Source organism: Empidonax traillii, unplaced genomic scaffold (assembly GCF_003031625.1).
Source record: "Empidonax traillii isolate 1590-97213 ecotype Southwest subspecies unplaced genomic scaffold, ASM303162v1 scaffold83:size2986645, whole genome shotgun sequence".
Classification (NCBI taxonomy): domain Eukaryota; kingdom Metazoa; phylum Chordata; class Aves; order Passeriformes; family Tyrannidae; genus Empidonax; species Empidonax traillii.
Genome location: NW_020955276.1, coordinates 38,720 through 63,090, shown reverse-complemented (window position 1 = coordinate 63,090; position 24,371 = coordinate 38,720). Strand labels below are relative to the sequence as shown.

Sequence of the window (24,371 nt, the reverse complement as noted above, 5' to 3'; positions counted from 1 at the left end):
ACCTTTTGATGAGCTCTGGATTGTTAAAAACCTTCTTCTATGAAGCTGAGTTTCACCAATTCATTAAGTAAACTATTATGTATATACTTACCACAGGCTTTACAGGCAACAGTGCAAAGCTCTTCTGCAACATATTCTCCAGCTGGAAATTGAAGGCAATCTTCTCCTGTCTTCCCAGGAGAATGATAAAGGTACACTTGAAGCAATGGTTCTGTCTGCCTGGGTGCACTGGTATTCCCATGGATGTCACCATTCCGGTGGACAGCAGCAGTTGCTGTGCTTTCTATATTTGTCATTGTAAGACAAGCCATAGTTCGTTTTGATTCTGTTCAGAGCATTTGCCTACAAGAAATGTAAGAAGTACTTCTTGACTAACTGTACTTGGTTTTATTTGTAATACTCCTTTTAATGACAGTACTGTTCTGACACAAGTAAAATATTCAGTAAACATTAGTGGATTACTAAAAGCTAAGTTTCTCTTTGATTTACTATATAGCCCTAGATGAAGAGTAACAGACATTATAATAGGAGAAAATAAAATATTAACTCAGAGTCCAACTAGAGAATTATTACCTCTCACTGGATTTTAGACAGTGTATGCTCATCTGCCCAATTAAAAAATCTAGTTAAACCTGAAAGTGAAAAGAAACCCTTTAATGATATCTGTACAAGTCATTATAGTCCCAGTTCCAGCACAACGATTGCACTAAGAACTTAAAAGACATAACAGCTAGCTGGCACTGATGAAGAGAAGGGTAGGAATAGCATCTTTTAGCTGAGTTTTACTCGTAAGCCAACACTAAAAACATGCTGAGATGAGAATCTAAGTAAGGAGACTTAGTTTTACCTATGAATGGGGGGACTTCCAAGACCACCTCCTTTCAGAATAATCATTTAAGTCTATTTTTAAGGAACTCAAGCTGACAATTCTCTCCATTAAATGTAATCAAAGAGAAGAGGACACTAATAATGTAATACATAACCACAAGTATATTTGATAATGAAAAAAAAAAGTTTAAAAAAAGATTGGACAGCATATTCTAAAAGCCAGTTGAAGAATCTCTTTGCTTTTCTGTGACTCCATCACAATTTCATCAGTATAATCCATGCTTTTCATAAAAACTTTGATCACAATCTATAAGGTTTCCTTTTATTAAAACTGATTCCAAGTAACTACTATATGGAATTCTGTGTTTCATATTTTGAAAATACAGACTAGGTCTAAACAAGACATCAATTATAAAAACTTGATTTCTTAGATTTTTAGAATCACAAAATGGCTTGGGCCACAATAAGGTCTCCCTGAGGCCTTCTCTTTGGGCTGAACAACCTCAACTCTCTCAGCCTTTCCTCATGGAAGAGTAAGCCCTCTCATTTTTGTGGCCCTTCTCCGGACTCACTGTATTCTGGTCCATGTCTTTCCTATGCTAGGACCCCCAGAGTTGAAAACAGGTCTCCTAGTGCAGTCTCACAAGAGCAGAGAAGAGGACTATCACATCTCTTGACCTGATGGCCACGGTTCTTTTTATGCTGCAAGTGCACATTGCCAGCTCATGTCTCATTTTTCATCTATCAGGATCCCCAAATCCTTATCCACAGGGCTGCTCTCAATCCATTCCTTCCCCAGCCTACACTGTTACTGGAGATTGCCCTGACTCAGGTGCAGGACCAGGTGCTCTTTGCCTTGTTAGACTTCATGAGGTTCCTGCAGGTCCTCTTCTCAACCCTATCAAGGTTCCTCTTGATGTTATCTTCCCTAAAGCCCATCGGCTGTAATAGTCAGCTTGGCATCCTTCCCAAACTTGCTAAGGGTGCCTGTGTCACTGACAAAGACATTGAGCAGTTGACAAAGATATTTAACTTGGAAATGCTACTATTTAACTCAAAAATATATTTATTGTTTTGCATAGGCAGACGGGAGTGACATTCTTAAAATGCAATTTTCAACAGCTTTTATTTATATTGAATTGTGTTGCTTTATCATAAAAGAGCTGTTTGGAGCATAGTGGTGAGGTTTTTTTCATTTTTTATTTTCTGCTCCTAACTACAATTACATGGGAAAGGATGAGTGTATGACTATACATTCATGTGGGCTAAAGATGGCATGTGCTACAGAAATCAACAGTTATAACAGCAGGGGAAAAAAGGCTAAATACCTTAAAAAAGAAAAACATTAACTTCATGAGTTATGTGATAGAGCATATACAGAGGATGAAATTATTTTCCCGTGATGGTAATTCTGGGGAAAAGAAAAAAGGAAAAAAGACACCCTCACCAAAAGAAAAAAGTGGCATTTTACTTCCCAAACTAAGCAACAAAAAGTGAGAGTGTATCATAAACACATAAATCATAATGTCTAGATGCAAATGTGATTCACAATATTCCTTAGGCCCGGATCTAGGGGACATACGGATTCCCTATGCTGCATTTACAGAGTCAGCCACCCTTAAATGAGAAGATTTGTGCTTTTAGCTCCAAAGGTAGCACAGGTTAGAAGGAAGTGTTCAATTAAGGGAAAAAAAAGAGTATCTCTCTTGATTCACCACAGAATTCTCAGTTTTTAGAAGAAAATAAACACCACATCTCCAAAAACATAATATTTAAAAGACTCCTCACTACTTCTGTCAAGAATATGAAAGATGTAATGATTGTGATCTACCACTAGCTTTTACAAAATATTCACAGCTTTTATCTCTGGAGGAATTCTCCTTTAAACACTAGAGATGTTTCCCTCAAATATCCCAATATTAACCTTCTGTTGATACGAACCTTCACCTGAATTGACAGATCCCTTCATCTTAGTCCCTTAGTATTATGTCTAGCCGACACTGAATGGAAATATTGCTTGTACACCTAACTAAAAACCTGGCTGATTTCAGAACTGAACTAAACAGACATGTTTGTGCCTAGCTCTTCTTCAAAAAGTTTGCGTATTTACAAACATACTTTTCTTTCCAAAAAACCTTATAATTCCCTCTTTGTTTCTATGTTAAAAAGCTCCATAAACTACAAAGGGAACCTCGCTTAATCACACCTAAGAATGAGAAATATCAATAAAATGTGGTAAAAAAATGCAAAGTAATACTGTAACAGAATACTCTGCTCAGTTCTTTCTGTTGCACTAATTTCAAAGGTTCTATGTAACTACGTGAAAAAATCTCAAGAGATACTATTTATACAATTGCATCACCACTTCAAATTAAATAATTTTCAAGTTTCAAATTTGTCTTTTATGTCCAAGTGCAGACAAAAGAGGTGAAAGCAAGAAATATGCCTACATTAGTTTATTTGCTGAAAAATAGAAAACACATTTGCTTGGCCTCTGTCTTATAACTGAATCAGTAATATGGACAGGGCCTCATGTGCAAAGTAACTGAAACCATGGTCACCACTCACCAGTGGTGTGAAAAACAAAAGAAAACTGCTTTCACATGTATTTCTTAGCAGACAAGTCTCCAATTGAACACAGTTTACCCTGCTTTGCTCCATCTAGAAATCACTGTATTAGCACAACAGAAGCGTTAAACATGTCAAAAAATTATCTGTGGTTAATCCAGAATATTTAAAATATAACCTAGTTTTCTGACCATTGTAAAAGTTGAGCAAGTTGAGACTAAACATTCTGGGAGACACTAATGTACCTGTTTGCAGAACACCTTGGAGTATCATTTTCTGGGGTATACAGATTTGTTGTCATACTGTAATTCAAAAGAATTTCTGTGTTTGTGTAAAGAATGTAAATGTAAATGTAATTAATCCTCACAACTGAATAAAAAGGATTTAATATATCCAAAATGGGTCTTTTGTAGAAAAGTTACTGAGCATCACAAAGGTTTGCCAAGTCCACACACATCTTAAAGTGGATGTTTAACATAATCAAGAAGTGAAAAAGAAAAATGGCCTATCCAATTATCCATATAAAAAAATGGGTAGCGGAATCAGGGATATAAAGATCTTGTTTTGGAGATCAAAGATACTAAGTATAAAAGATCTGATTCTGGCACTGATGAACAGATGATATGAACAAACAGGATTATTTTAATATTCCTAATCTGGATGATATTTCAAGCCACAGTTTTTACACGATAAGATTAATCCTTCCCCATATTGCTCTATCCACAATCACCAGCATCTACAATGCAGGCTGTTTACATACACTCTGTTGCAGTCTGTACCTCCAATGCACCTAACAGTAATTTCTACCAGGCACCCTGGGTTGCACTAATTCATTTGGTTCTTTGTAAGTCAACCAGCAAGAAATTAATTAAGGAGACTGAAAACCATGACTTATGGAAGAAATTCCCTGAACTGTGGAGGAGATAAAAAACTCTCACAGTTTAATAATATTCAGCATTCACTGCCCCATTCAGAACATTTTTTCAATTTAAGGTGGTTTTTTTTTTGTTTTGGTTTTTGTGTTTGTTTGGGATTTTTTTTGAGGCAGTAGGGGGGTGTTTTAGGGAAACCTTCAGGGCTAGGACCATTAGCCTTCAAAGGTTCAAAGAAGAGTGTGTTCTCTATATAAATTCCATATAAATTATATAAACTCTAGATAAATTCCCAACAGTTAATTACCTTTTTATCACTGGAGAAATCTCTGTATTAAACATGGGAGTGATGAAGCCCTTTAAATAAGCATGTCACAAGCCACTCACTGCTGGAATCCACAAAAAGTCAGACAAAGTAGGCACATAAGCAGTGGAAGAACATAATGTATCTGCAATAAAAACAGAATATCATAGGTTAATGGCTGTAAGCAATACAAAATGCATCATTACTGGAGAATTAAAATCTGTGTTAAGACACAGATAATGATCCATTTCTACTTTCTTTGTCCAAATTCCTGTCTGACAAGAACTTTTTTAATTTAGGCTTTTTTAAATACACAGTTAAAAAACAATCTATAAATACATTTTTGATTCTGAGACTGCTTCTCAGTTCTAGCAAGAAAGCGCTTTGTAAACCAGAAACCTGACTTTATACGCAATTACCAATTTTTTCTTCTCTCACCATGTTTTTTCTTTTCTGTGCATACAGCATCAGTTTAAGAAAACTGTAGATGGCATTACACAAAGAAAATAGAAATGAAAAAGGAAAAGTAATTACAAAAAGAGACATGGTACATTCACTTCACGTAGTAGCACTCCCTTTATCCAGAACAATTAATTCTGTTCGAAAACTGTCAACAAGCACTCATTTCAATTCATGTGGAAGTTAAGACCATCTGTCTTATTGCCGGAAGGACAAGGGCACACCCACCCTTGGTCTCTTTGCACAACACTTCTGTGGTTGCAGGAAACTCCATTTGAAAGCACTTAAGTACAACAGCAGCTTCCTGCAGCAGTGAGAAAGGAAAAATTCTCTTTGTAAACCTCCTGCACAGGAAAGGGCCTGACAGAGAGGCAAAAATTAATTTTTAAAACTGAATAAAGGGGGGGAAATACAATGGAAGTTCAAAGGAGGCAGAATTCAGAATGGGAGAGCTCTGCAAGTTTTGTGTTTGATGACTATTCAGACAGGTATTTTCCTGAACAGGAGTGAAGACATTCAGCTTCCTCAGCACTATGTGTTGTGTCTACTGAGTCTACCATGAATACCACACGCTCTCCCCGTCACCTCAAAAAACCCAACCCATCTCAATAAGCAGTAAATTCAGCTTCTTTCCCCACAGAAGTCAGAGTGAATGGCAATGATTAGCGTTTCTCCCCTTGCAATACTAACTTAAGAGATAAGAAGTTTTGCCTTTCTTGGATGGCTGTGTATTTTGTATGCACCTCCAGGTGCTTCAGATCACACCAGGATCTGATCCAAAGTCCTGTACAATCAATGCAAGTTTTCCAGACCTGTGCTGAAGTGCCAGAGGGAGAGCAGGAGGGTTGTTTGGGGCAGAACCACCTATCACTGACCTACTGAGCACACATTCCACACACACTGACCTGAAATCACCAACTTCAAAGGAAGGAGAGAACCACCACCTGCCCATGAAGGTTTCAGATCAAAAGGCACTGTGAGTATTCTATGTTATTTTCTATTTTAAAAGTACTGTTCCATGCTCAAAACTGCCTTACATTCATAATTCAGGCTCCTTACTTTGAGAAAAACTGCATGAATATTTACCTGTGTAAAAACTACATAGTTTTTCCACAAGCCCACTCATGAATAAGGGTCGCAACATTTTGAATAAACTCAGTGACACTGCAGCTTGCATTTCAAATGCAAAAAAATTGATAAAGCAGTCTGATATCAAGTCTGTTCTTCATATGACAAACAAAAATGATTGCTTGCTTATGAAAGAGCAGCTTATAGCTCTACCCAAGAAGCATGGAAACCCAGAGATGAAAATCTCCAAGCAGAACAGGTTCATGCTAGTTATAGTAACATCTTTCTCCCCTCCTTTTTTTTTTTTTTTTTAAGAGAAAATCAACTTTTTCTTCAGCACACATTTACAGAAATACTCATTCACAGGATCTGCATTAAGGTCTTATAAAACTATTCAGTTTACATACTTTCAGGCTGAGTAAGTCTCATCTGACACAACTTGCCCTTTCAGTCTAGGGGAAAAGACACTGCACTGTCACTGCAGAGACCCGGGTTCGATTCCCGGTCGGGGCCACTCCCCGGGCAGATGGAGCTCGTTAGCCCTGTAAGGCAATCCATCTACGTCCCAAGGACCTTGCTGCCACTGTCCAAGCGTGCTTGGCCCCGGCAGATGAACCTCAGGATTAAAGGGTGGGCTCAGTTCCGTGCACACTGTGTCTCACCTAAAAAATCCAATGCGCAGGCTGGAAGGTGGAAAGACCTTCCCCGGTTCTTCGTTCACGAAGACTGGCCATTACTGCTGTACCAATCTCACAGTGCACCATCTTGCCAATGGCCTAGGTCTCCCATTTCCTCTTTCCCTCTGATTAATTCAAGTCTACACCAGCATACATTCCTGGCAGCTGCAAGGATTTAAATGCCAATTTAAAAATTAACTTAAGAGTCTAATGAAACTCCCATCAAAATAATTTAGTCCATCATCTCCAAGTTGACACTGTCTGCAAAGAACACAATACAGAATTTGTTATGCAGATGAGATTCTACAACCTGAAACAGTCACTTTTCAGAAAGCTGTCAGAACTGCTATAAATACAATTAGTGTTTGTGCCTATGTCATCAACTACTCCATTTACTAGAGAAATAAGAAAGATTAAAAAGCATTTTCTACTGACAAGTAAGGTCTTGAAGACTGTCTCCCAACAACTCATAATGTTTACTGCCAATAAACTGAAAATGACAGCCACGTACACACTTTCCATCTGCTTATACACACATCCTTCTTTCAAGGAATTTGAATGAACATTGCAAACATCAATCATGAAAGCCTTCCCAAGTAATGGTGGGTAGGTGGTTAAGGTTGTAGCAAAGTATCCAAAAAAGTGCTAACACGTCTCATATTAGTCAGTAGTGGTAGAACATCACTAGGTTCCAAAGATTATTATGTGTCTTGCTACAAGAGCACTAAAATAAAATTTTTACCTCCGCACACAAACTTAGACTAAGAAAAAAGTCAGTAGTTTTCCCACTTGCAGTTGTTTGGGCTGGTTCATTTTTTTTTATATTTTATATATATACTTGATATTTAATTATAGTCTTCACAGTTCAGTTTGAACACACAGACAAGAGGATCACAACTAAACTCCCCCGTAACATGTACCCAGCATGGCTTGTTATGCTTCTACAACTTTAAAATTTTAAAAATATAACAATAGTATTATTCATATTCTGCATACAACATGTGGTATCCTTGCTTATCTGAGTCCGCTATGCTTTGCATATGCAGGTTTGTTTTGGTGGGTCTCTTTAAAAACAAAAGTATACTAGATTCAAGGAACCCAATTCACAGGCTACTCTGACAGGCAATAGAGTATTATATTTTTAAAACCTCAGATTGTACACAAATGCCAATGCTATTTAACAGACCAACAAGAGGTTATGAAGTGTTTGTTCAGTCAAAACATGGCACAGAATGTCACAAAAAATGCACAGCAAGAGACTCACGTATTTCCAATACATATGAATGAGAAAACAATTTCCTGACTAGCTTTATCCAAGTATTCAATAATACCTTTAAAAATACTAAGCAATCTGGAATATTTGAAAACTTTTTTCCATTGCTTAGATAACAGGTGTCAAGTTCACACATAAAAGTGCAACATCTTCTGCATTAAAACTCTGTTGTCTTTTCCCAGGTAATATTCTTTCTGACTTTAAAAACAACTTTCACAAAAATATATCAAGAGTATATTCAAATATGTTTTATGGACAAGTATGCCTTCAGTTTTCATTGCCTTTTTTCTAATACGCTCTGCCTGTTGTTTCCCTGCCATGAGGTAAAGTCACACAAGAAAACAAGAACTCACAAAAGAAACAACTGCAAAAAGTTAAGTAAGTCCAAAGGAATTTTCCTGTATTATCAGCTGCATATTGATATAACACAAGAATTTTCAATATATCAAAATTTGCTGCACATGGTAGCAAGCAAATAGAGTAAGAAGGTGACAGACTAAAGATCAATGGCAAAACACACTAAAAAAAGAAGAGAAGCAAAGATAACATTTGCTTACAGTTTTCTCTTGGCAAACCACTACTTGTATCTGCAATTCAGCAACAGTCCATGAACTTTTGCATGAGGAAAGAGTAATGATCCTTGGCTGGTCCACTTGCATGACACACAGGGATTAAGTAGATAGAAGCTGTTAATATGACAATTTTAATCTTTCGATTCTCATTAGAAATTTAAAAATTGTGATTTCCAAGTTCTTCACAACAGAACCAAGTCAATGCTCTAGCTTATTGTAGCATGAAGAAAACTACTTATGGCTGCTGTCAGAAAATCCAAATGAGCAACACATAGCAGAAGCCTCAGCACCACAGTAACCTGCCAAGTAGGTGAGTTACCAGAAAAGTAATCAAATCAAATACCTGCCCACAAGCAACAGTTCTGCTTATGTTCTATCAGAACTTTGGCAAAAATTGGTCCACATCTGAAAAAAATTTCAGTTTCACCATACTGATAAGTATCAGCAAAAGACTATTTCATCAGAAAATTTCCAAGCAATTCAAAAGCTTGCCCCATCATTTTGGCACAGATTATGTCCCAAGACAGTGGCATCAAAGGATCCTCAATCCATTCAGGGCCACCATTATCTGCACAGCTTTATATGCACAGAAGACACAGGAAAAGTAACCCTAATGGGTCAGAAAGATCTTTTGAATGAAGCCTGTAAAAAATGTCACCAAGCTACCATTATTCCCTTACGCAGCTCTCAAATTCTTCTAAAGTCATGCAATAAAAGATGACAACAGCAAAATTAGGACTAAGTGATATTTTCACAAGTATGCCACAACATACTAGATTTTGTTTTGTTAACTGTACTGAATTCAGTTTAATACTCAGACCATGAAATATGTGTTAATTAGTGGCACACAGGTCTTCCTTTAATGATCTTTTGATTTCTTTCAGAAAGACATAAAATAGGAATTGCCAGTGCTCCCGTGTGCATGGAGCAAATTAGTTTGAAATAAAAAGGAAGATTCCTTGCCACAGCCTCATTCTATCCCATTCTGCCTCATTCCGTGGCTTTTGTTTTTTAATAAAAATAGCAAACCACTATCCTATATTGAACAACTAAAGCACCTGCTTCTATGTAAAAATGACTACCAATGCATTACCAAAAAATCAGGAGACAATAAAGAAGGTTAAAGAAAAAAATAATATTTCAATGCGGAAAAAAAATATTCTGACATCACTGAAACAGAAAAAAGTATTTTTTCTATTAAAAAGCATTTTTGCTAAAATTACCATCTAGGGAAAAACCCTCTAATGACCTCTAGAGAATACTCAAGACAGTTACAGTTCCACTCACAAGTTGTAACAAATATTGAAAGTGCAAACAAAACCAAAAAGTACAACAGCAGTGAAGTAGTCTGTCAAATTACTTGACTTCCTCAAACATTGCAAGACCGAGACAGTGGGGAAGTAATGCTGGAAAACACTTTTGAAGGAAGCAAGTTATTCTTTTCCAAATGCAATTCGCAGTGTCATAATTGAAGAGCGATTTGTCAAAACATGAACTTGTTGCTACAGTTCTGCAGGGCCAAAGAATAGCATCAATCAGCTGCAAAACAGATGCCAGTTTATCAGCGTGGCCCAGCAGACACCAGCTGTATCACAAATATTTTAAAACTGTTACTTTTTCTCTCAGCCTTCTGTCCTTTTTCCTGTGGTAGGCAGGGATTTCTCAGTTAAATGTCAGTTCTCAACAGTTTACCTGTGGAAGAAAGAGAACAGCCAAGACCCACCACTTGCTGTTGTCTGGTACTTCTGAAGTATGTCAGACCTTTCACAAAATTTTTTATCCTCTCCAACTACAGATGTGCTCTGGAGTTCTAAGCCTATAAAAAAGATGCCTTCTAGGCAAATTACAATGCATAGTTTCATCAAGCAGAGTTATGTACTGGCAGAAAATATAAGGTTCTCTTCCTCCACAGAAGGTAAAGGATTTCTGACAGGAAACATTTCTGTGAGGAAAACCAGCCATAACTCTTTCCAGTTACCACTGACTATTTGGATAAATCACCCAGCTTGCATTTGTTCAGGAGGTTTTTTCTAAGACCTGGATTTTAAAAATATAAACTCTTTTGGATTTTCCTCCTGAATTCCATCGTCTCTCTTTTCTTGCACTCTTATCTCACTTCCTCAGTCTGGCAACTTCTCTCCTCAGAGCTTAGTAAAACTACAGCAGTAACTGTCAAATGTGTTTACACTGTGCAGACACTCAAGAGGGTTGAAGAGCTAGAATTTTACTGTGAAACAGCAGCAGAAGATTATGGGGCAAAATGAAAGGCAGTGACCTCAGGAAGTCTCCTGTAGGCAAGTAGGAGGTACACAAAAGGAGAAAGAGACAGTATAAAGACAAGAAGTATCAAAAAAATGTTTAAAAACCTCCTTTCTCCTTCATGGTTTAAGTGACTTTCATTTTGTGGCTTTTCTCTTCCAAAACAGATTGAATATAGCAACATTTAAAAAAACCCACCAAACAAAAACCTTAAACAAAAGAAGTGGGGAATGAATGAAGTATAGAAAGATCCTGATTACTGGCAGTACTAGAACAGCTTAAGAAAAAACTGTTACTCAAACCTCAAAGATAGATTAAGGAAATTTGCAGTCACTATGTGAGAAATAATTGCACAGAGTAGTATCACTATGCCTCTTTATTATATTGTTCTAGATGAAAAGGCACCTCCAGTTTCAACCATGACTGAAAACTACTCTTTGCTAAACTTCTAAATATCCTTTAGAGACTAAAAGTAGACTTTTACACTCTGCCACAGAGGGTAAAGTATCATGGATAATATAACCCCAACCAGATCTTCTGCCTACAAAAGGAGAAAATAAAAAAAGATCTACTATGTTCTTCACAGTATTATATTTGCATAATATACTGCTCCCACTTTTGTGGGTCCTTTAGTTTCTTTCCTCTCCCAATTTTCACCACCTGACAGAAGCAAAGGGTAAAGTGGTCTTGGACAAGAAAATTGCATAATATGCTGCATGATAAAACACACGTGATCTTGTTTCCTCTAATATTTTTTCTGTGAAAAATATGGAGAAGAACAAGTCTAATAAATCTGAGACAGAGCCATCAAAAATGGGAAAAACATCTGGATGAAGGAAGTCTTCTATCCCAGCTTTTACACTATCTGAGGAGAATCTGAAAACATGTGCTTCAACAAATTAGCTCCGCAGAAATAACTGTTAGCATGTAAACAGGATAACATTTAAGTCAGAGTGAATCAGCAAACTCTTCTGAACAGCCAAGAGCAATAGATGCAATAGACTCTCCAGAAATACTTCCTTCATCCTTCAGACTACCCTGCTTTTTCAAGATAGCTTCAGTTGAGAAACTGTATAATCAAAAGGTCAGATCTGATACATACTTCATGTACAAATTCCCTCCTTAAGGTGCGGGGTTTTCTAGGGGATTTTGGTGTCATTCCCCTCCTTCCTTCTTGCCTTTGGAAAAGTGCTTAAAATTGTAAGGAAACAATGCTAGACTAGCTCTTTTACAATAACACATCAGTTACAGGAACCTGGAACACTAATATTATTTACAAGTGCTTAACTTTAAATTACCCTTGTTTGTAGAAAATGTAATTCTGTACAATGTAATCTCTATAAAATGTCTTACATATATATCTAAGTTTTCTTAGTTAGAAGAAGCTTTTGCAGAAGCAGCTATAAAACTATGTGAGATTAGAGCCTGAAGCTCAACGCCAGCTAATAAAAAAAACTACCTTAAAAAATACCACCTCCCCCCCACCCACCAAAAAAGAAGAAAACCCAACCAAGCAAAAAGCCAAAAAGCAAAACAAAAGCACAACACCTGCCTCCCTGCTCTACAGCTTACATCTTCTACAGATTCAAAACGGCTACGAATAGGCATTGTGCACAACCTAAATCACATTTATAAATCCTTATAGAGTCAGGGCACGGTCACGTAACGCAATACAACAAAACACAGAAAAGACCCTCTGAGACATACAAGCAACAATCTTGTGAGGCATTGCCATAGAAACATTGGAAATCAAGTGATTTCTGTAAAAAAAGGTTTAATTAAATAGTAATACTCTAAAAACCAAGACTATATAAATGCATTCACAAGCCTACAAAATAATGATTTAGAGTTCAATTACAATGTATATAAATACTGTGGTTTCTTATTATTCTTTGGTAGAGAGGCTGTAGCATTTTTACAAAAGGAATACATTCCTTTTCTAAACCTATGTTAATGCTTCATATTGTTGAATAATTTACAACAGCAATGTTGAAGTTTTATCTGTATAATTCAGGAAAATGTACTTGCTTGATAGTTTACTTAATGTTTCCTTAATCATCAATGGCCTGAGAGTTCTTCACTTGTTCCCTATCTGAAATACCAGCCAGCTTTTGCAAAGATACTGCACTACATGCTTTGCCAAGATCATGTTATCTCTATAAACACAGACTGTCAGAAAAAAATGGAGGCCAGAAAACTCAGGGCTCTGAAAGTAAACAAAGGTTCATCAAAAAATATACCACTAGCAGAGATTCTGCAAAACTCCAATAAAAATGACAAGGAGAAAGAAACTTTTAGTTAAGATAAACATATTTTCACAATGTAACATTTAAAATAGTCTGTATTCTCTTGTACATTTTAGAAAACCAAGTGACTTATGCTTACCTCCCACACTGGAAAAAAGTCAAATTATCATCATGTGTGTCCACTATTTCCAGAACTCTGTTTCGAGCATGATTAAGCATTTGATTGTACACTTTAATTCTAAAGCAAAAGAAAATATTTCAAAGCAGGATAAACTTAGAGCTCCCTATATTCATATTGCTTTTTACACCAAGTTCTGAGACAAGAATGACACCAAAATTTTTCATGATTTTTGATACTATATCCTGAAACACCATAAGAAAACTGCAGAAGGAAAGGGTATGAAAATTGTGCCCCAATAAACTAAAATTCTCAAGCAGACAATCTTACATAGATTAAAGGGGAAAAAAAAAAAAAAAAAAAAGGAAATTTAATTAATTATTTAAATAGGGTAGACAATAGCTTTAGAATAAATACTTATTTAAAATACATTTTTTTCTCTCTGTCTCAGAAACAAGAATATCACATTTCTGAATCAGTCAAAGTAGATTCTGTATTTCCTGATTTTAAAACATGAAGAGTAGATGCATGTTGCAAAATAGGCTTTAGATAAACCTGTGTTACTGAACTTGGTGGAGGAAGAAAGCCAAAATGTAACTAACTGGTTTATGATATACAGAAGATCAGATAAGAAGATACAGTGTTCTCTTCTGGATTTCAAAATATGTTGTTACAGATCGTGCTATAATCAGTTCCTTTATGAAAAGGCATAAAAAAGTTATGTTACAAAATTTCCACTAAACAATTGTTTCGATCTTAAGAGTCTCTCTGATGACAGAAAACTAGGAAAAAACCTTAAAACACTCAAGTTTCTCAGTACATAAATAAAATCCAACAAAAGTTTTGCCTCTGAGCCCTGAAGACTAGGGCTTTCACCCACTTTTCAATGTCTTTCTTGTAGTGGGAACTCACCCAAAAGTTCTGCAGATGTATCCACTCAGTAATGCAAACCAAGACACATCGGTTCTCCCTTCAAGACCCCACTCCAACTCAGCAATCACAACGTTTCAATCTTGTCTAGAAGTGGTATAGGAAATTTGAATCTACCTAAGGTGACCTGTTCAAAATGTAGGATACTATTCTCTAAATAACAGAAAAAGGGCTTTTTCCTAGATCAATCTCAGACTTACCAGCCACTTCAGTTTTCCGCAGAATTTTTCAGCATATTATGCATACTTATTTGCAACTTCACCTCAGCTCTGACAAAATAAGAATTTCAGCTCTGTCTGCCAAGTTTGGAAAAACCTGTTGCAAAGAAGCATGGACCTTGTAAACCACTTCCCAAGGAAAACCAGAATGTGGCTAATTAAAAGATGACAAAAACAAGCTATGATCATGATGATAGCAATGAAAAACCCAGTTAGCCCCCCCCCCCTCCAAAAATATCTGTTAAAGATACTACACTCTTTGACGTTTTTTATTTCATTGAATACAATCAGTTAGATAAGCTGGAGCTAAGTCTAGAATACAAGTGCAATACAATGTATTACAGGCAATTTTTTTTGTAACTTGCAAAGCATACTGAGTAAGGCATCACCATCTGAACTAGGTGCTCTAAGAAATCGGTTTTTGTGCATACATTTCTAGGTACTAGAAAATTGCTGAGACCCACCAAAATGAACTTGAAGTTTAAAACTGAGCATAGTCTACCCTCCCTTTACGCAAGTTTTGAGCTCCTAAACAAACCACAAATTACTGCAAATACTAATAGTTCTTGGATTTGTTAGATATATATTACAATTAGCAAACAAAATACAATTATTAATTTCTGCTTAGTATATTTAAAGTCTGAACAGACCACTTCTTACCAGGCATTCCAGCATTCCAGTATCTATAAATGGAGATCCCTCTCCTGCCTATAAGCATCTGCCACATCTATTCACCTACCAGTAAGCAATCTTCTAGATACATTTTCTTTCTTAATTGGTACTTAGTAAAGACCTTGACCACTAGTACATGCAAGAAACAGTCCACTCACACTTTGACCCAAACTAAACATCATGATTCCTGTCTGCAATTCATCAAATAATAACTGAACTAAGTTTCCTTTCATTAAAGCAAATAAGGTCATAGAGCAATTACATCCCTCTGACTGGCATGCAGACAAAAAGAAAATGTGAAAAACCACCACCAAATAACAGGAAAAGCCAGACCACGGCCTTAATTTTTTAGATTACTGACAGCATTCTTTAGTATCAAATTTATTTACAAACAAAACTCCACAGTGCAGCTTTGCTGCAAAAGACAGAGTATGCTTCTATCAGTGACAAACTTAGCCTCACTGCCATCAGATCATTTCCACTATTCTAGACAATCTTTACCTACTTGCACAACTCTGCAATGATGCATAGTAATATTTTTGGTTCCTGTTGCACTTCAGTACTAGGGTGCTTTACACAAACCACTGTCACCTTTCGTAAGTACAAGGGTCTAAACTATTTCCCTAAGTTCATGCTGTGAAACACTGGTAGCACACATATCAACACAATTCTTTGTTTCACAAAATATCTAGTAAAGAAAAATCTATCTCACAATTCCTTTAAAGGAACATAAATATTTGAAAAACTAAGTAAAATAATGAGTGAAATGCTGTTTAACTCTCCAAAGTGCTTAAACAGTGCCAAAACCCCCCCAATTTTAAAATTCAACCCTTACCATAACACTCCCCATACAGTGTCTCAGTTTCATGTTTCATTTGTATTATAGAGAGAAAACCTCAGGGAGGGTAAAGAGAGAGAAACTCTACTGAACACACCGAGTTCAACACAAAGGTGTGAATAAGAAAGAAGTCAAATCATACCACGAGAAAAAAAAAAAAGCATTGAGGAAAAGACATAGATGTCATATATCAACATACTTAACACCTCTTAAGGTAACACAACACAGTGATTCTGCAAAATGTTTAAGACTTCCATTTTCAACTACTCTTTAGAGTTCAATAAAGAGATAATTAGGTAATATTTGTGACACTCCTGTGAACATCTCTACCAAAGGCTGTGGATGTACTGCTCAGTTCCTTACAGGTGACCAAAATAACACTCACACCTGCAACAGAAACCAGACTCCTAGTGACTCTGTGATACTGCTACAGTCTAAATGCCATTACTATGTAGGACTTCATGCCCTCTGCACTATTCTGAGCAGTAAATAAAACAAACTCACAGTTTTTTGTTACTCTTCCATCCCCATTTGGGGCTGATAGGTTCTAAAATAAGTGAAGTTTATCTCATTTAGCAGATGTTTCCCCTCCCATCCCCCCGAAAACTGTTCATAGACAATATCACCATTTAACCTACTGACATAAGCAGCTCACATCATCATGACCACATCTAAGGATAGTGTGTAAGCTGGGACAGATTCTGCCAGTCACTTGGGACATAGTCAGAATTGCAAGAAGGAATATAGCAGATTCTTTTTGAGAAAAGAAGTTAAGGCAGTTAGATGACTATCATAATCGACAAAGGATGTTAAGACACCTTCGAAAATCAAACTAACCTAAGATGTGGTAAAGCATCACAGAGTCTTCCTTTGCATTTCTTTTTTCCGGACACAGGCTTTTGTTGACAGCAAGGCAGTGTAACGGAAGGATGCATCCTCTGATGAAGGATACCATCCCATCTGATGTGAAAACTCCCTAAAACCAAATTATCCTCCTCTTAGACTACATCCTGTTAAGCAATGTAAGTACAGCAGTTGAGTCACACTGAAGATTTAAGACCATTTTATATGTTGTACACAGTCTCCACCAGAAAGAAGAAAAAGAGTGGGCAACAAGTAAGCAAATCACTGAGGAAAAAAATAAATTAAAAAAAATAAAAGAAAGAGAGAGAATCTAGAAAAGAGAACAGAATTATATGTATCAGAAACTAACAATTACAGCAGAATGTGAGATCTTTCATAAAAATGTGAGAATCCATTACTCTAAAACCTGGATTTGCTAGAATAGTCCTCAAGTTTGGAATGTACTGCTAGGTCAAAAGCACAGATTAATACGCCAAGTCTGAGCCCAAACATCTTAACGACAGCTGCTTTTCCTTTTTCCTCATTCCCATTCCTCCTCCCAGCTAAGCTTTCCTATTAAAGAGAAATTCTCCACTCCTCTCTCATCCACAACTGGGTATAGAACCAGGATCAAATTTTGGCTGAAACAACCTCAGTAACTTGGCATTTAGTCTACCTAATTTAAAACTAATTAAAAACTAATTTAAGTTGTTTAAAACTAATTAAGAATTAGTGGATTCAAAGGCAGGCGTAACCTTAATACACACAAGGTGAAACCAATGATTCTGCATACACAAATGAAAGAAACTAGCAGGTTGGAAGATGCTTGATCTTGGTAGGCACAGGAGAACATAATAGTAACTAGTGAACATGAGCAAAAGTGTGGATGCCATTTGATTCCTAGAACAATCCAAAAGAGGAAGGAAATGAAGGTATCCTGCCACAATCAAGTTCTGCCAAAGCATTCTGTATTAATCTCTGGAAATATAACTGAATATAAACAAAAACTTGGGAAGAAGTTTTAACTACTCCTGAGAAGAAAATACCTTCTCATGAGTTATTTGCAAGGAGGCTATGAGAGACACCAGCGGGATGGGATACTCCATGGCAGGAAAAGAACTGAAATAAAAGCATGAGCCTCAGTACAGGCAGAGGATGGAGACAGCATACTGAGTCATACCAGGGAAAGAAATCAAGAAAACTAGGAAAAGGGTGTCCTGCTTTATCTCCTGCCCCTCTACATTGCCTTGCTCAAAAGAGTATATAAGACTCTTTCATTCTCCTCCTATTTCTGTCAAATATGCTCTCTCCTAATCAGGTTCCAAACTCACCCAAGTAAACCAATTCTATGTCACTCCCCACCAAAGACCCTCCTTTCCCAGTTCCCTTCGATTCTGTGAGTCTGCCTGGTATTCCCAGGCTAAAAATCAGACACCCCAGAGCATATAAAAAGGATCACATCCCATAATACAAGGTAACAAACTCATTCCCATGGTGTCCAAATCACAGCTACATGTAAGCAGAAAAAAGAAGCAGGAATAGCTGCTATTAAAAATATACCAGAGGTGGTTGGGTGGGTCCCATTCCCCTATCCCTCGTTCACCCCTTTCCCTTTCTGAAAGCAAGAAGAAATTATTATTTTAATCCTTTTCAAGTATTTCTTCGGTACTTCGCTAACTCTCCAAGCAACGTATACTTATGCCCTTAGTGAGCTGGAAAAAGCTGGTGGAGGAGGATTTGATCATATTACTGTGTCTCAGGGGTTGGTGACTAGGACTTTTAAATCAAGGATTTAGGTTGTTACTTCCTCTTTAAACATGGGGAGTAATTGGGAGACACCTCAAAGGTAGCTCATGTCTTTGAGCATTACAAGTGCCACTAATGCTTTTGAGCATTAAAATTACAAGGGCCACCCTGCTGTTGCTGACATTTTCAGATCTTTTTTCTTATGAAGGTAGAATAAATGAAACCTACAAAAAACATATTTTAAAGTGACAGAAAATGAGAGGAAGTACGAGAAAATATCTTTATGGGGAAAAAAAATCTAAGACTCTTTCAGGCATTGATTTAGGGGAGGAAAAAAAATTTTTTTTTCAAGAAGTCTTTCAATAGAGCACTTGAGTAAGACCAAGTTCAATCACCTCTTGAATCTTCCCATTGCTTGTGCTGTGAGAAAAAATATCAGTAAAAGTGACTGTTATTCATAAATATTCAGTAATACCAGGCCAATGGTATCCTGGCTTGTATCAGGGCTAGGGCAGTGATAGTCCCTTGTCCTCAGTACTGATGAGGCTGCACCTTGAGTTCTCTGTCCAATTTTGAGCCCATACTATAAGAAGGACATGGAGGTGCTGGAGCATGTCCAGAGAAGTTCAACAAATCTGGTGACAGAACTGAGGTTCTTTAGGCTGGAGAAAAGGAGGCTGAGGGGGCACCTTTTTACTTTCTACAACTACCTGAGAGGAGGTTGTGGCCAGGTAACGGCAGGTCTCTTCTCTCAAGTAATGAGTGACAGGACAAGAGGAAATGGCCCCAGGCTGTGCCAAGGCAAGTTCAGGTTGGATATTATGAAAAAATTTCTTCACTGAAAGAGTGGTTAAGCATTGAAACTGACAGCATTGGAACAAAAGAAGTGGTGGAGTCACTATCCCTGGAAGTGTTAAAAAAGCCAAGTAGATACAGCACTTCTCGCTATGGTTTTAGCGGGGACAGTAGCGTTCAGTTGAAGGTTGGACTTGAGGATCTTCAAGGGTTTTTTCCAACCTTTATGATTCTATAACATGCTATGGATATTCCCAACAACAGTATAAAGATGGTTTCGAGTCTCAACTACTGAAAAATGTTACCTGTTACAGAGCCAACTAGCCTCATTGAAAGAAACCAGAACAGTTAATACTTCTATCAGCAAAATCCCCCAGAAGAACAAAGCTGCCCTAATCCCTCTGGTTCCAGCCAGGTACTTTGTGATCTGCCACACACAAGTAGAATGGAGAGATAGCAAAGTAGCTCTGTTATTTCCTTACCACCTGGAACATACAATGAGTCAAACTACAAATAATTATAAGCATGGCTTATATCCCAAGTACATACAAAATAGAACTGAAGAAATAGTTCTGCACAGATTATCAGCTCAAAGATGTGGATTTCACAGCTGCTCAGATTTTTCTTGGGCAGTCTATGCAAACACCTGCTCAAATAAATCAGTTTTGCTTCCTCCTGCACACAAGAAACTACCTAGTTTTCCACAGAGTTTTAAAACAGCCAGCCTAACACCATGAACAGGCTTCAGCAAGCTGTGCCAACTATTCCAGTGATTAATTACTAAATCTTTGAAAAGGTGTATAAAATACACCAATGCCAACCAATTTCTTCTCTAGCCAAACGGACACACAATCACCACTATGACTTTCAGTGCCATAAAGAAGTATTGGTGGTCTTGAAGGACAATCAGCCCCTGACAGCATTTGAAGCAGCTTCATCTCCTCGTGTCTTGTCATAGAGCTTCGACCCCAGCATACCTTGCTTTTGTAATGTGAGTGACGGCTGTGTAGCCATACTGAAGTTGAAGAGGTCAAAGCACAGACTGCAGAGAAACAAACCTAGATGTTCAGAAGCACTAAAAGCAAGGGTAACACAATTAGCTGATTCTCACCTGTCAATGTTAAGTTAATATTGGTCTCTCTACTGCCTGACTTCTCAGCCATTCTGTCCATCTAGGTGTGAGAAGAGTTGTATTACACACACACACACAGCAAACCTTCCCACGATGGATAGTGCATGGTTTATATTCACTGAATTTATATTCACTGAAGCAGCTCTCAAAGTTAATGAAACGCACTTGCATTGCATCTCCTTCTCTCAGTTGCTTTACACACAATTATCAGAACATATATGATGAATTTACGGGAAATTGGAGACAGTAGCTGTCTTTCAGGTGTTCTTTTTTTCAGTCTTTCAGAAGAGTTTGAATTAAAGATAACTTCTCTTTTTACTTCAAGTACTCGCCTAAATTGCAAGGGCCTTTTTAATTAATAGTATAGAGTTCTACAGTCAGTGAAGTATTAGCTTTACAATCAGTAGCTATATACAGCAAGAAACAGCTTATCACAAATGATTTTGTGATTATTAACAATTTCCCTAGACTACCAATGTGATAAGCTTGAAAATTTTAACTTCCCTTTCATCACCAGTATGTGACATGAATTTCTTGTCAACTGCTGCCCAGGTTCAACTGTCTACAGTACAGGAAAAGAAACTGGCAAGAGTGATGACTACTAAGTTCCTACTTATTACTACTTAATACTCCTCTGGATATTGCTTACAGTGGTTGCTTGAAGCTCAGTGTCCACTGTAGACACACCAGACAATACAATAGCTTCCAACAAAACTTCTGTAGACTGATATTCTCCATTAGCATAGGCAGTATGACAGAAATTAATGTTTATGGTATAAAATTTTCAAGTATGTAAACTTAGCAATAAAGATAACAAACATGGGCCATATTTTTTGGACAAAGAGATATCCTGCATGCATTTTACACTACAGTCATTGCCTAGCTGTGTTCCTTTCATTCTTTTTTGTTGAAGGTTCAGAAGAGGCATCTTTCCTGATTCATATGCTTAACTCCTAAATACTTGCTTTCTTCCAAATAAGCCCCATTCTTTGGTCTTTAATGTCTCTTGGCCCTAATAGTCTGAGGTGCTACTTTAACTTCTACAATGAAGGAGAATCAGTAACTATTTCTGGAACACCTACACTCCACGGTAACTACTGAACAATGAAAGAAAAGCTTAATTCTTCACACTTACTAGTAATGAAAGACTTCTTTGTTAGCCTACCGCTTCCATTTCTTTCAGTTATATAAAGCATTTGTTCCTGCTTCTCTTTAAATTGCTATCTAAAAAATTGTGACACTTGTAGACCCAACCCTGGTTTTGAAATATCTCTCGGTAACTTAGCAAGAGCAACTAAGGTTCTTTTACTTATTTATGAACATACATTTACAGACATTTTGAAGTGGCTGTGACTTAAGGGACACAAAGCTTACTCCACGTACATAGTCATCTTTTTTTTTCCTAAGCATTCCACTCTAAACCTGTTTCTTGCTCACTGGCAGAAAAAATATGTTTCAGAGTCACAAAGGCAGAGGTCTTGCCTTCTTCAATGAAACGCCTTCCTGGATGGATGAGGGGAGAGCAGTGGATGATGTCTACCTCGACTTCAGCAGGACTTTCACCACTGTCCCTCACAATTTCAACTCAGGAAATGTGGACTGGATGAGCAGACAGCGATGTGGATTGAGAACTGTCTGAACAGCAGATCCTAGAGGATCATAATCAGTGGCACAGGGATTGTGGGAGGTCAGTCACTAGTGGTGTGATTAGGCGACTGGAACACCTCTCTTACAAGGGCAGGCTGAGGGAGCTGGGCCTGTTTAGCCTCAAGAAGAGATGACTGAGAGGGGACCTCATACATGTATATAAGTATCTGAAGGGAGGGTGCCAAGAGAATGAAGCCACTCTCTTCTCAGTGGTGCCAAGCAATAGGAAAAGAGCCAGTGGGCAGAAACTGATGCATGGGAAGTTCCGCTTAATGCAAAGATGAACTTCTTTACTGAGCAGGTGGCTGAGCACCAGAACGGACTTCCCAGAGAGGTTGTGGAGTCTCCCTCACTGCAGATGAAATTCAAGAACTGTCTGGGCACAATCCTGTGCCCTGTGCTCTAGGATGCTCTCCCTGTGCTCTCCCTGCTTGAGCAGGGAGATTGGACTAGGTGACCCCACTGCGGTCCCTTCCAACCTGACCCATTTTGTGATTCTGTGTTTCTCAGCAAGTGTCAATGTTTAGCCCATTGTGTGATTTCAGACTAATTTTCTTTTTTAACTGCCTATGGAACAATGCTTTTACTTGTATTTATTCTGCACCTAAACTATGACAGGGTGACATGATTTTGGAGTTAAATCTCTCTCAGTATGTTTTCCCAAGGCATTTGTTAGTTCACTTGCTTCAGAATAGGCACAGAGGATGAGACTGAAAGCACTAGCTCTTCTAACACTGGCCAAGAATATGTGCCCAGAAAAGAACATAGGAGGACAAGCCTACAACAGTACTTTCCCAGTGTAGTTTCATAGTGATCCAAGACTCACAAACATTTTAAGCCAAGATGAATAAAAAGTAATCTTTGTGTTCTTTACAAACATCACCTGAAAACAACACCTTTCCTCTCTACAACTACTAACTACTCTCTTTTTCCAGGTAACAAGTAACAGAACAAGAGGAAATAGCAACAAGTTGTGCCAGGGGAGGTTTAGATGGGATACTGGGAAAAATTTCTTCACTGAAGGATAGTCAGGCACTGGAAGAGGTTGCCCAGGGAAGTGGTGGAATCACCTTCCCTGGAAGTGTTTAAAAGGCATGTGGATGTAGCACATGGGTATATGGCTTAATGGCGAACATAGAGATGTTGTGTTAATGGTTGGATTGATGATCTTAGAGGTCTTTTCCAACCTTAATGATTCTATGAAAAGCAGTACAATAAGCAGTTTGTTGATCTTTACACTAAAACCATTGTAGTCTTTGTTAAGATCACATTCAAGACTAACTTCTACTCCTGTATCTTCAGAAAACCTCTTACCTGTGATTTAGTTGGAATGCTCCTTAATCCTTCAAAAGGATTGCATTCACACATTCTATTAGTTTCCTTCTTTCCCAATTTTAGAACAATCACGCTTTCTACATTTATTTGAGGGTTTCACATAGGATTCTTTTCCCATATATTTTACTCTAACACCACATTATTTGTATCTTTAGTCCTTTTCCTAGCAGCATCACTCCCATTTCGCTGCCAAAAGCATACAGCAACCATTTTGGATACTGATCAAGACCAGCAACGTGTAACAAGGTAAGTGTTTTAACTGTGTACTGGTTTTGACTGGGGCACAGTTAATTTTCTTCAGAGTAGCTAGTATGGGCCCAACAGAATGTTAATTTTGTTTGTATTAACAGAAGTGGTTGTATAAAAACTTTGGAATTGGTCATGGTGTGATCAGGTAGCACAAACTAATTTCTCCATCATCTGACAACATGAAAACTCATTAATTTATTTGGCTTTGTTTCCTCTTTTAAAATATGCTACAATTCATGTCATCATGGTTATGAAGGCAGATATCAAAATCACTTCAATCTCATTCCATGTACTTCATTCTGCATGTTTTGTATATTTGTTTACTTTTATTTGAAGTTTGGTTTGCCAAATGTTCTAATTCTTCTGTATCAGAAAAATGGATGAAAAAGGTGAACCTGCTTTGCAAATCAGAATTTTCCCAATAGGAGTATGTTAGCTCTTTTTTTTCCTGGTCTTCATGCTTTGTAACCAGGAAAACAATTACATTTGGAAACTCAGTAGTGCTTAGATTTTTATTACTAGTCTCAAAAGGCCTTGGAACTATATCCTCAATGAATGCATGACTGAAAATCAAAGTTTCTCTAAATCTGCAGAAAAAAACAGCAGAGTTAAGAAAGAGCTGGTTAATGGCTGGAAACTTATATTCTCTTAGAAAGAGACTCACAGAATTTCTGAAAATAAAAGATTTCATACAGAAAAAATGGTTATGAGCATACTTTCTA

At 37.4% G+C, this 24,371-nt stretch overlaps 1 protein-coding gene across 5 annotated transcripts in view; it reads right to left on the bottom strand.

The window, feature by feature from the left end:
• Nucleotides 1-24,371, bottom strand: part of JAK2 (Janus kinase 2) — an 84,213-nt gene that overhangs the window by 41,396 nt on the left and 18,446 nt on the right. For 2 of the 5 annotated variants that reach the window (XM_027881029.1, XM_027881033.1), the window contains 3 exons: nt 4,576-4,717; nt 3,397-3,499; nt 92-342 (listed from right to left, as the gene is read on the bottom strand). In XM_027881029.1, coding sequence (XP_027736830.1) covers nt 92-311 — 220 coding nt within the window. In that variant the 5' untranslated portion in view covers nt 312-342; nt 3,397-3,499; nt 4,576-4,717. Of the gene's footprint in view, nt 1-91; nt 343-573; nt 633-3,396; nt 3,500-4,575; nt 4,718-14,020; nt 14,027-14,374; nt 14,466-16,406; nt 16,468-24,371 lie in introns of those variants that run through there. The other 3 variants (XM_027881031.1, XM_027881030.1, XM_027881032.1) reach the window with 3 other exon arrangements.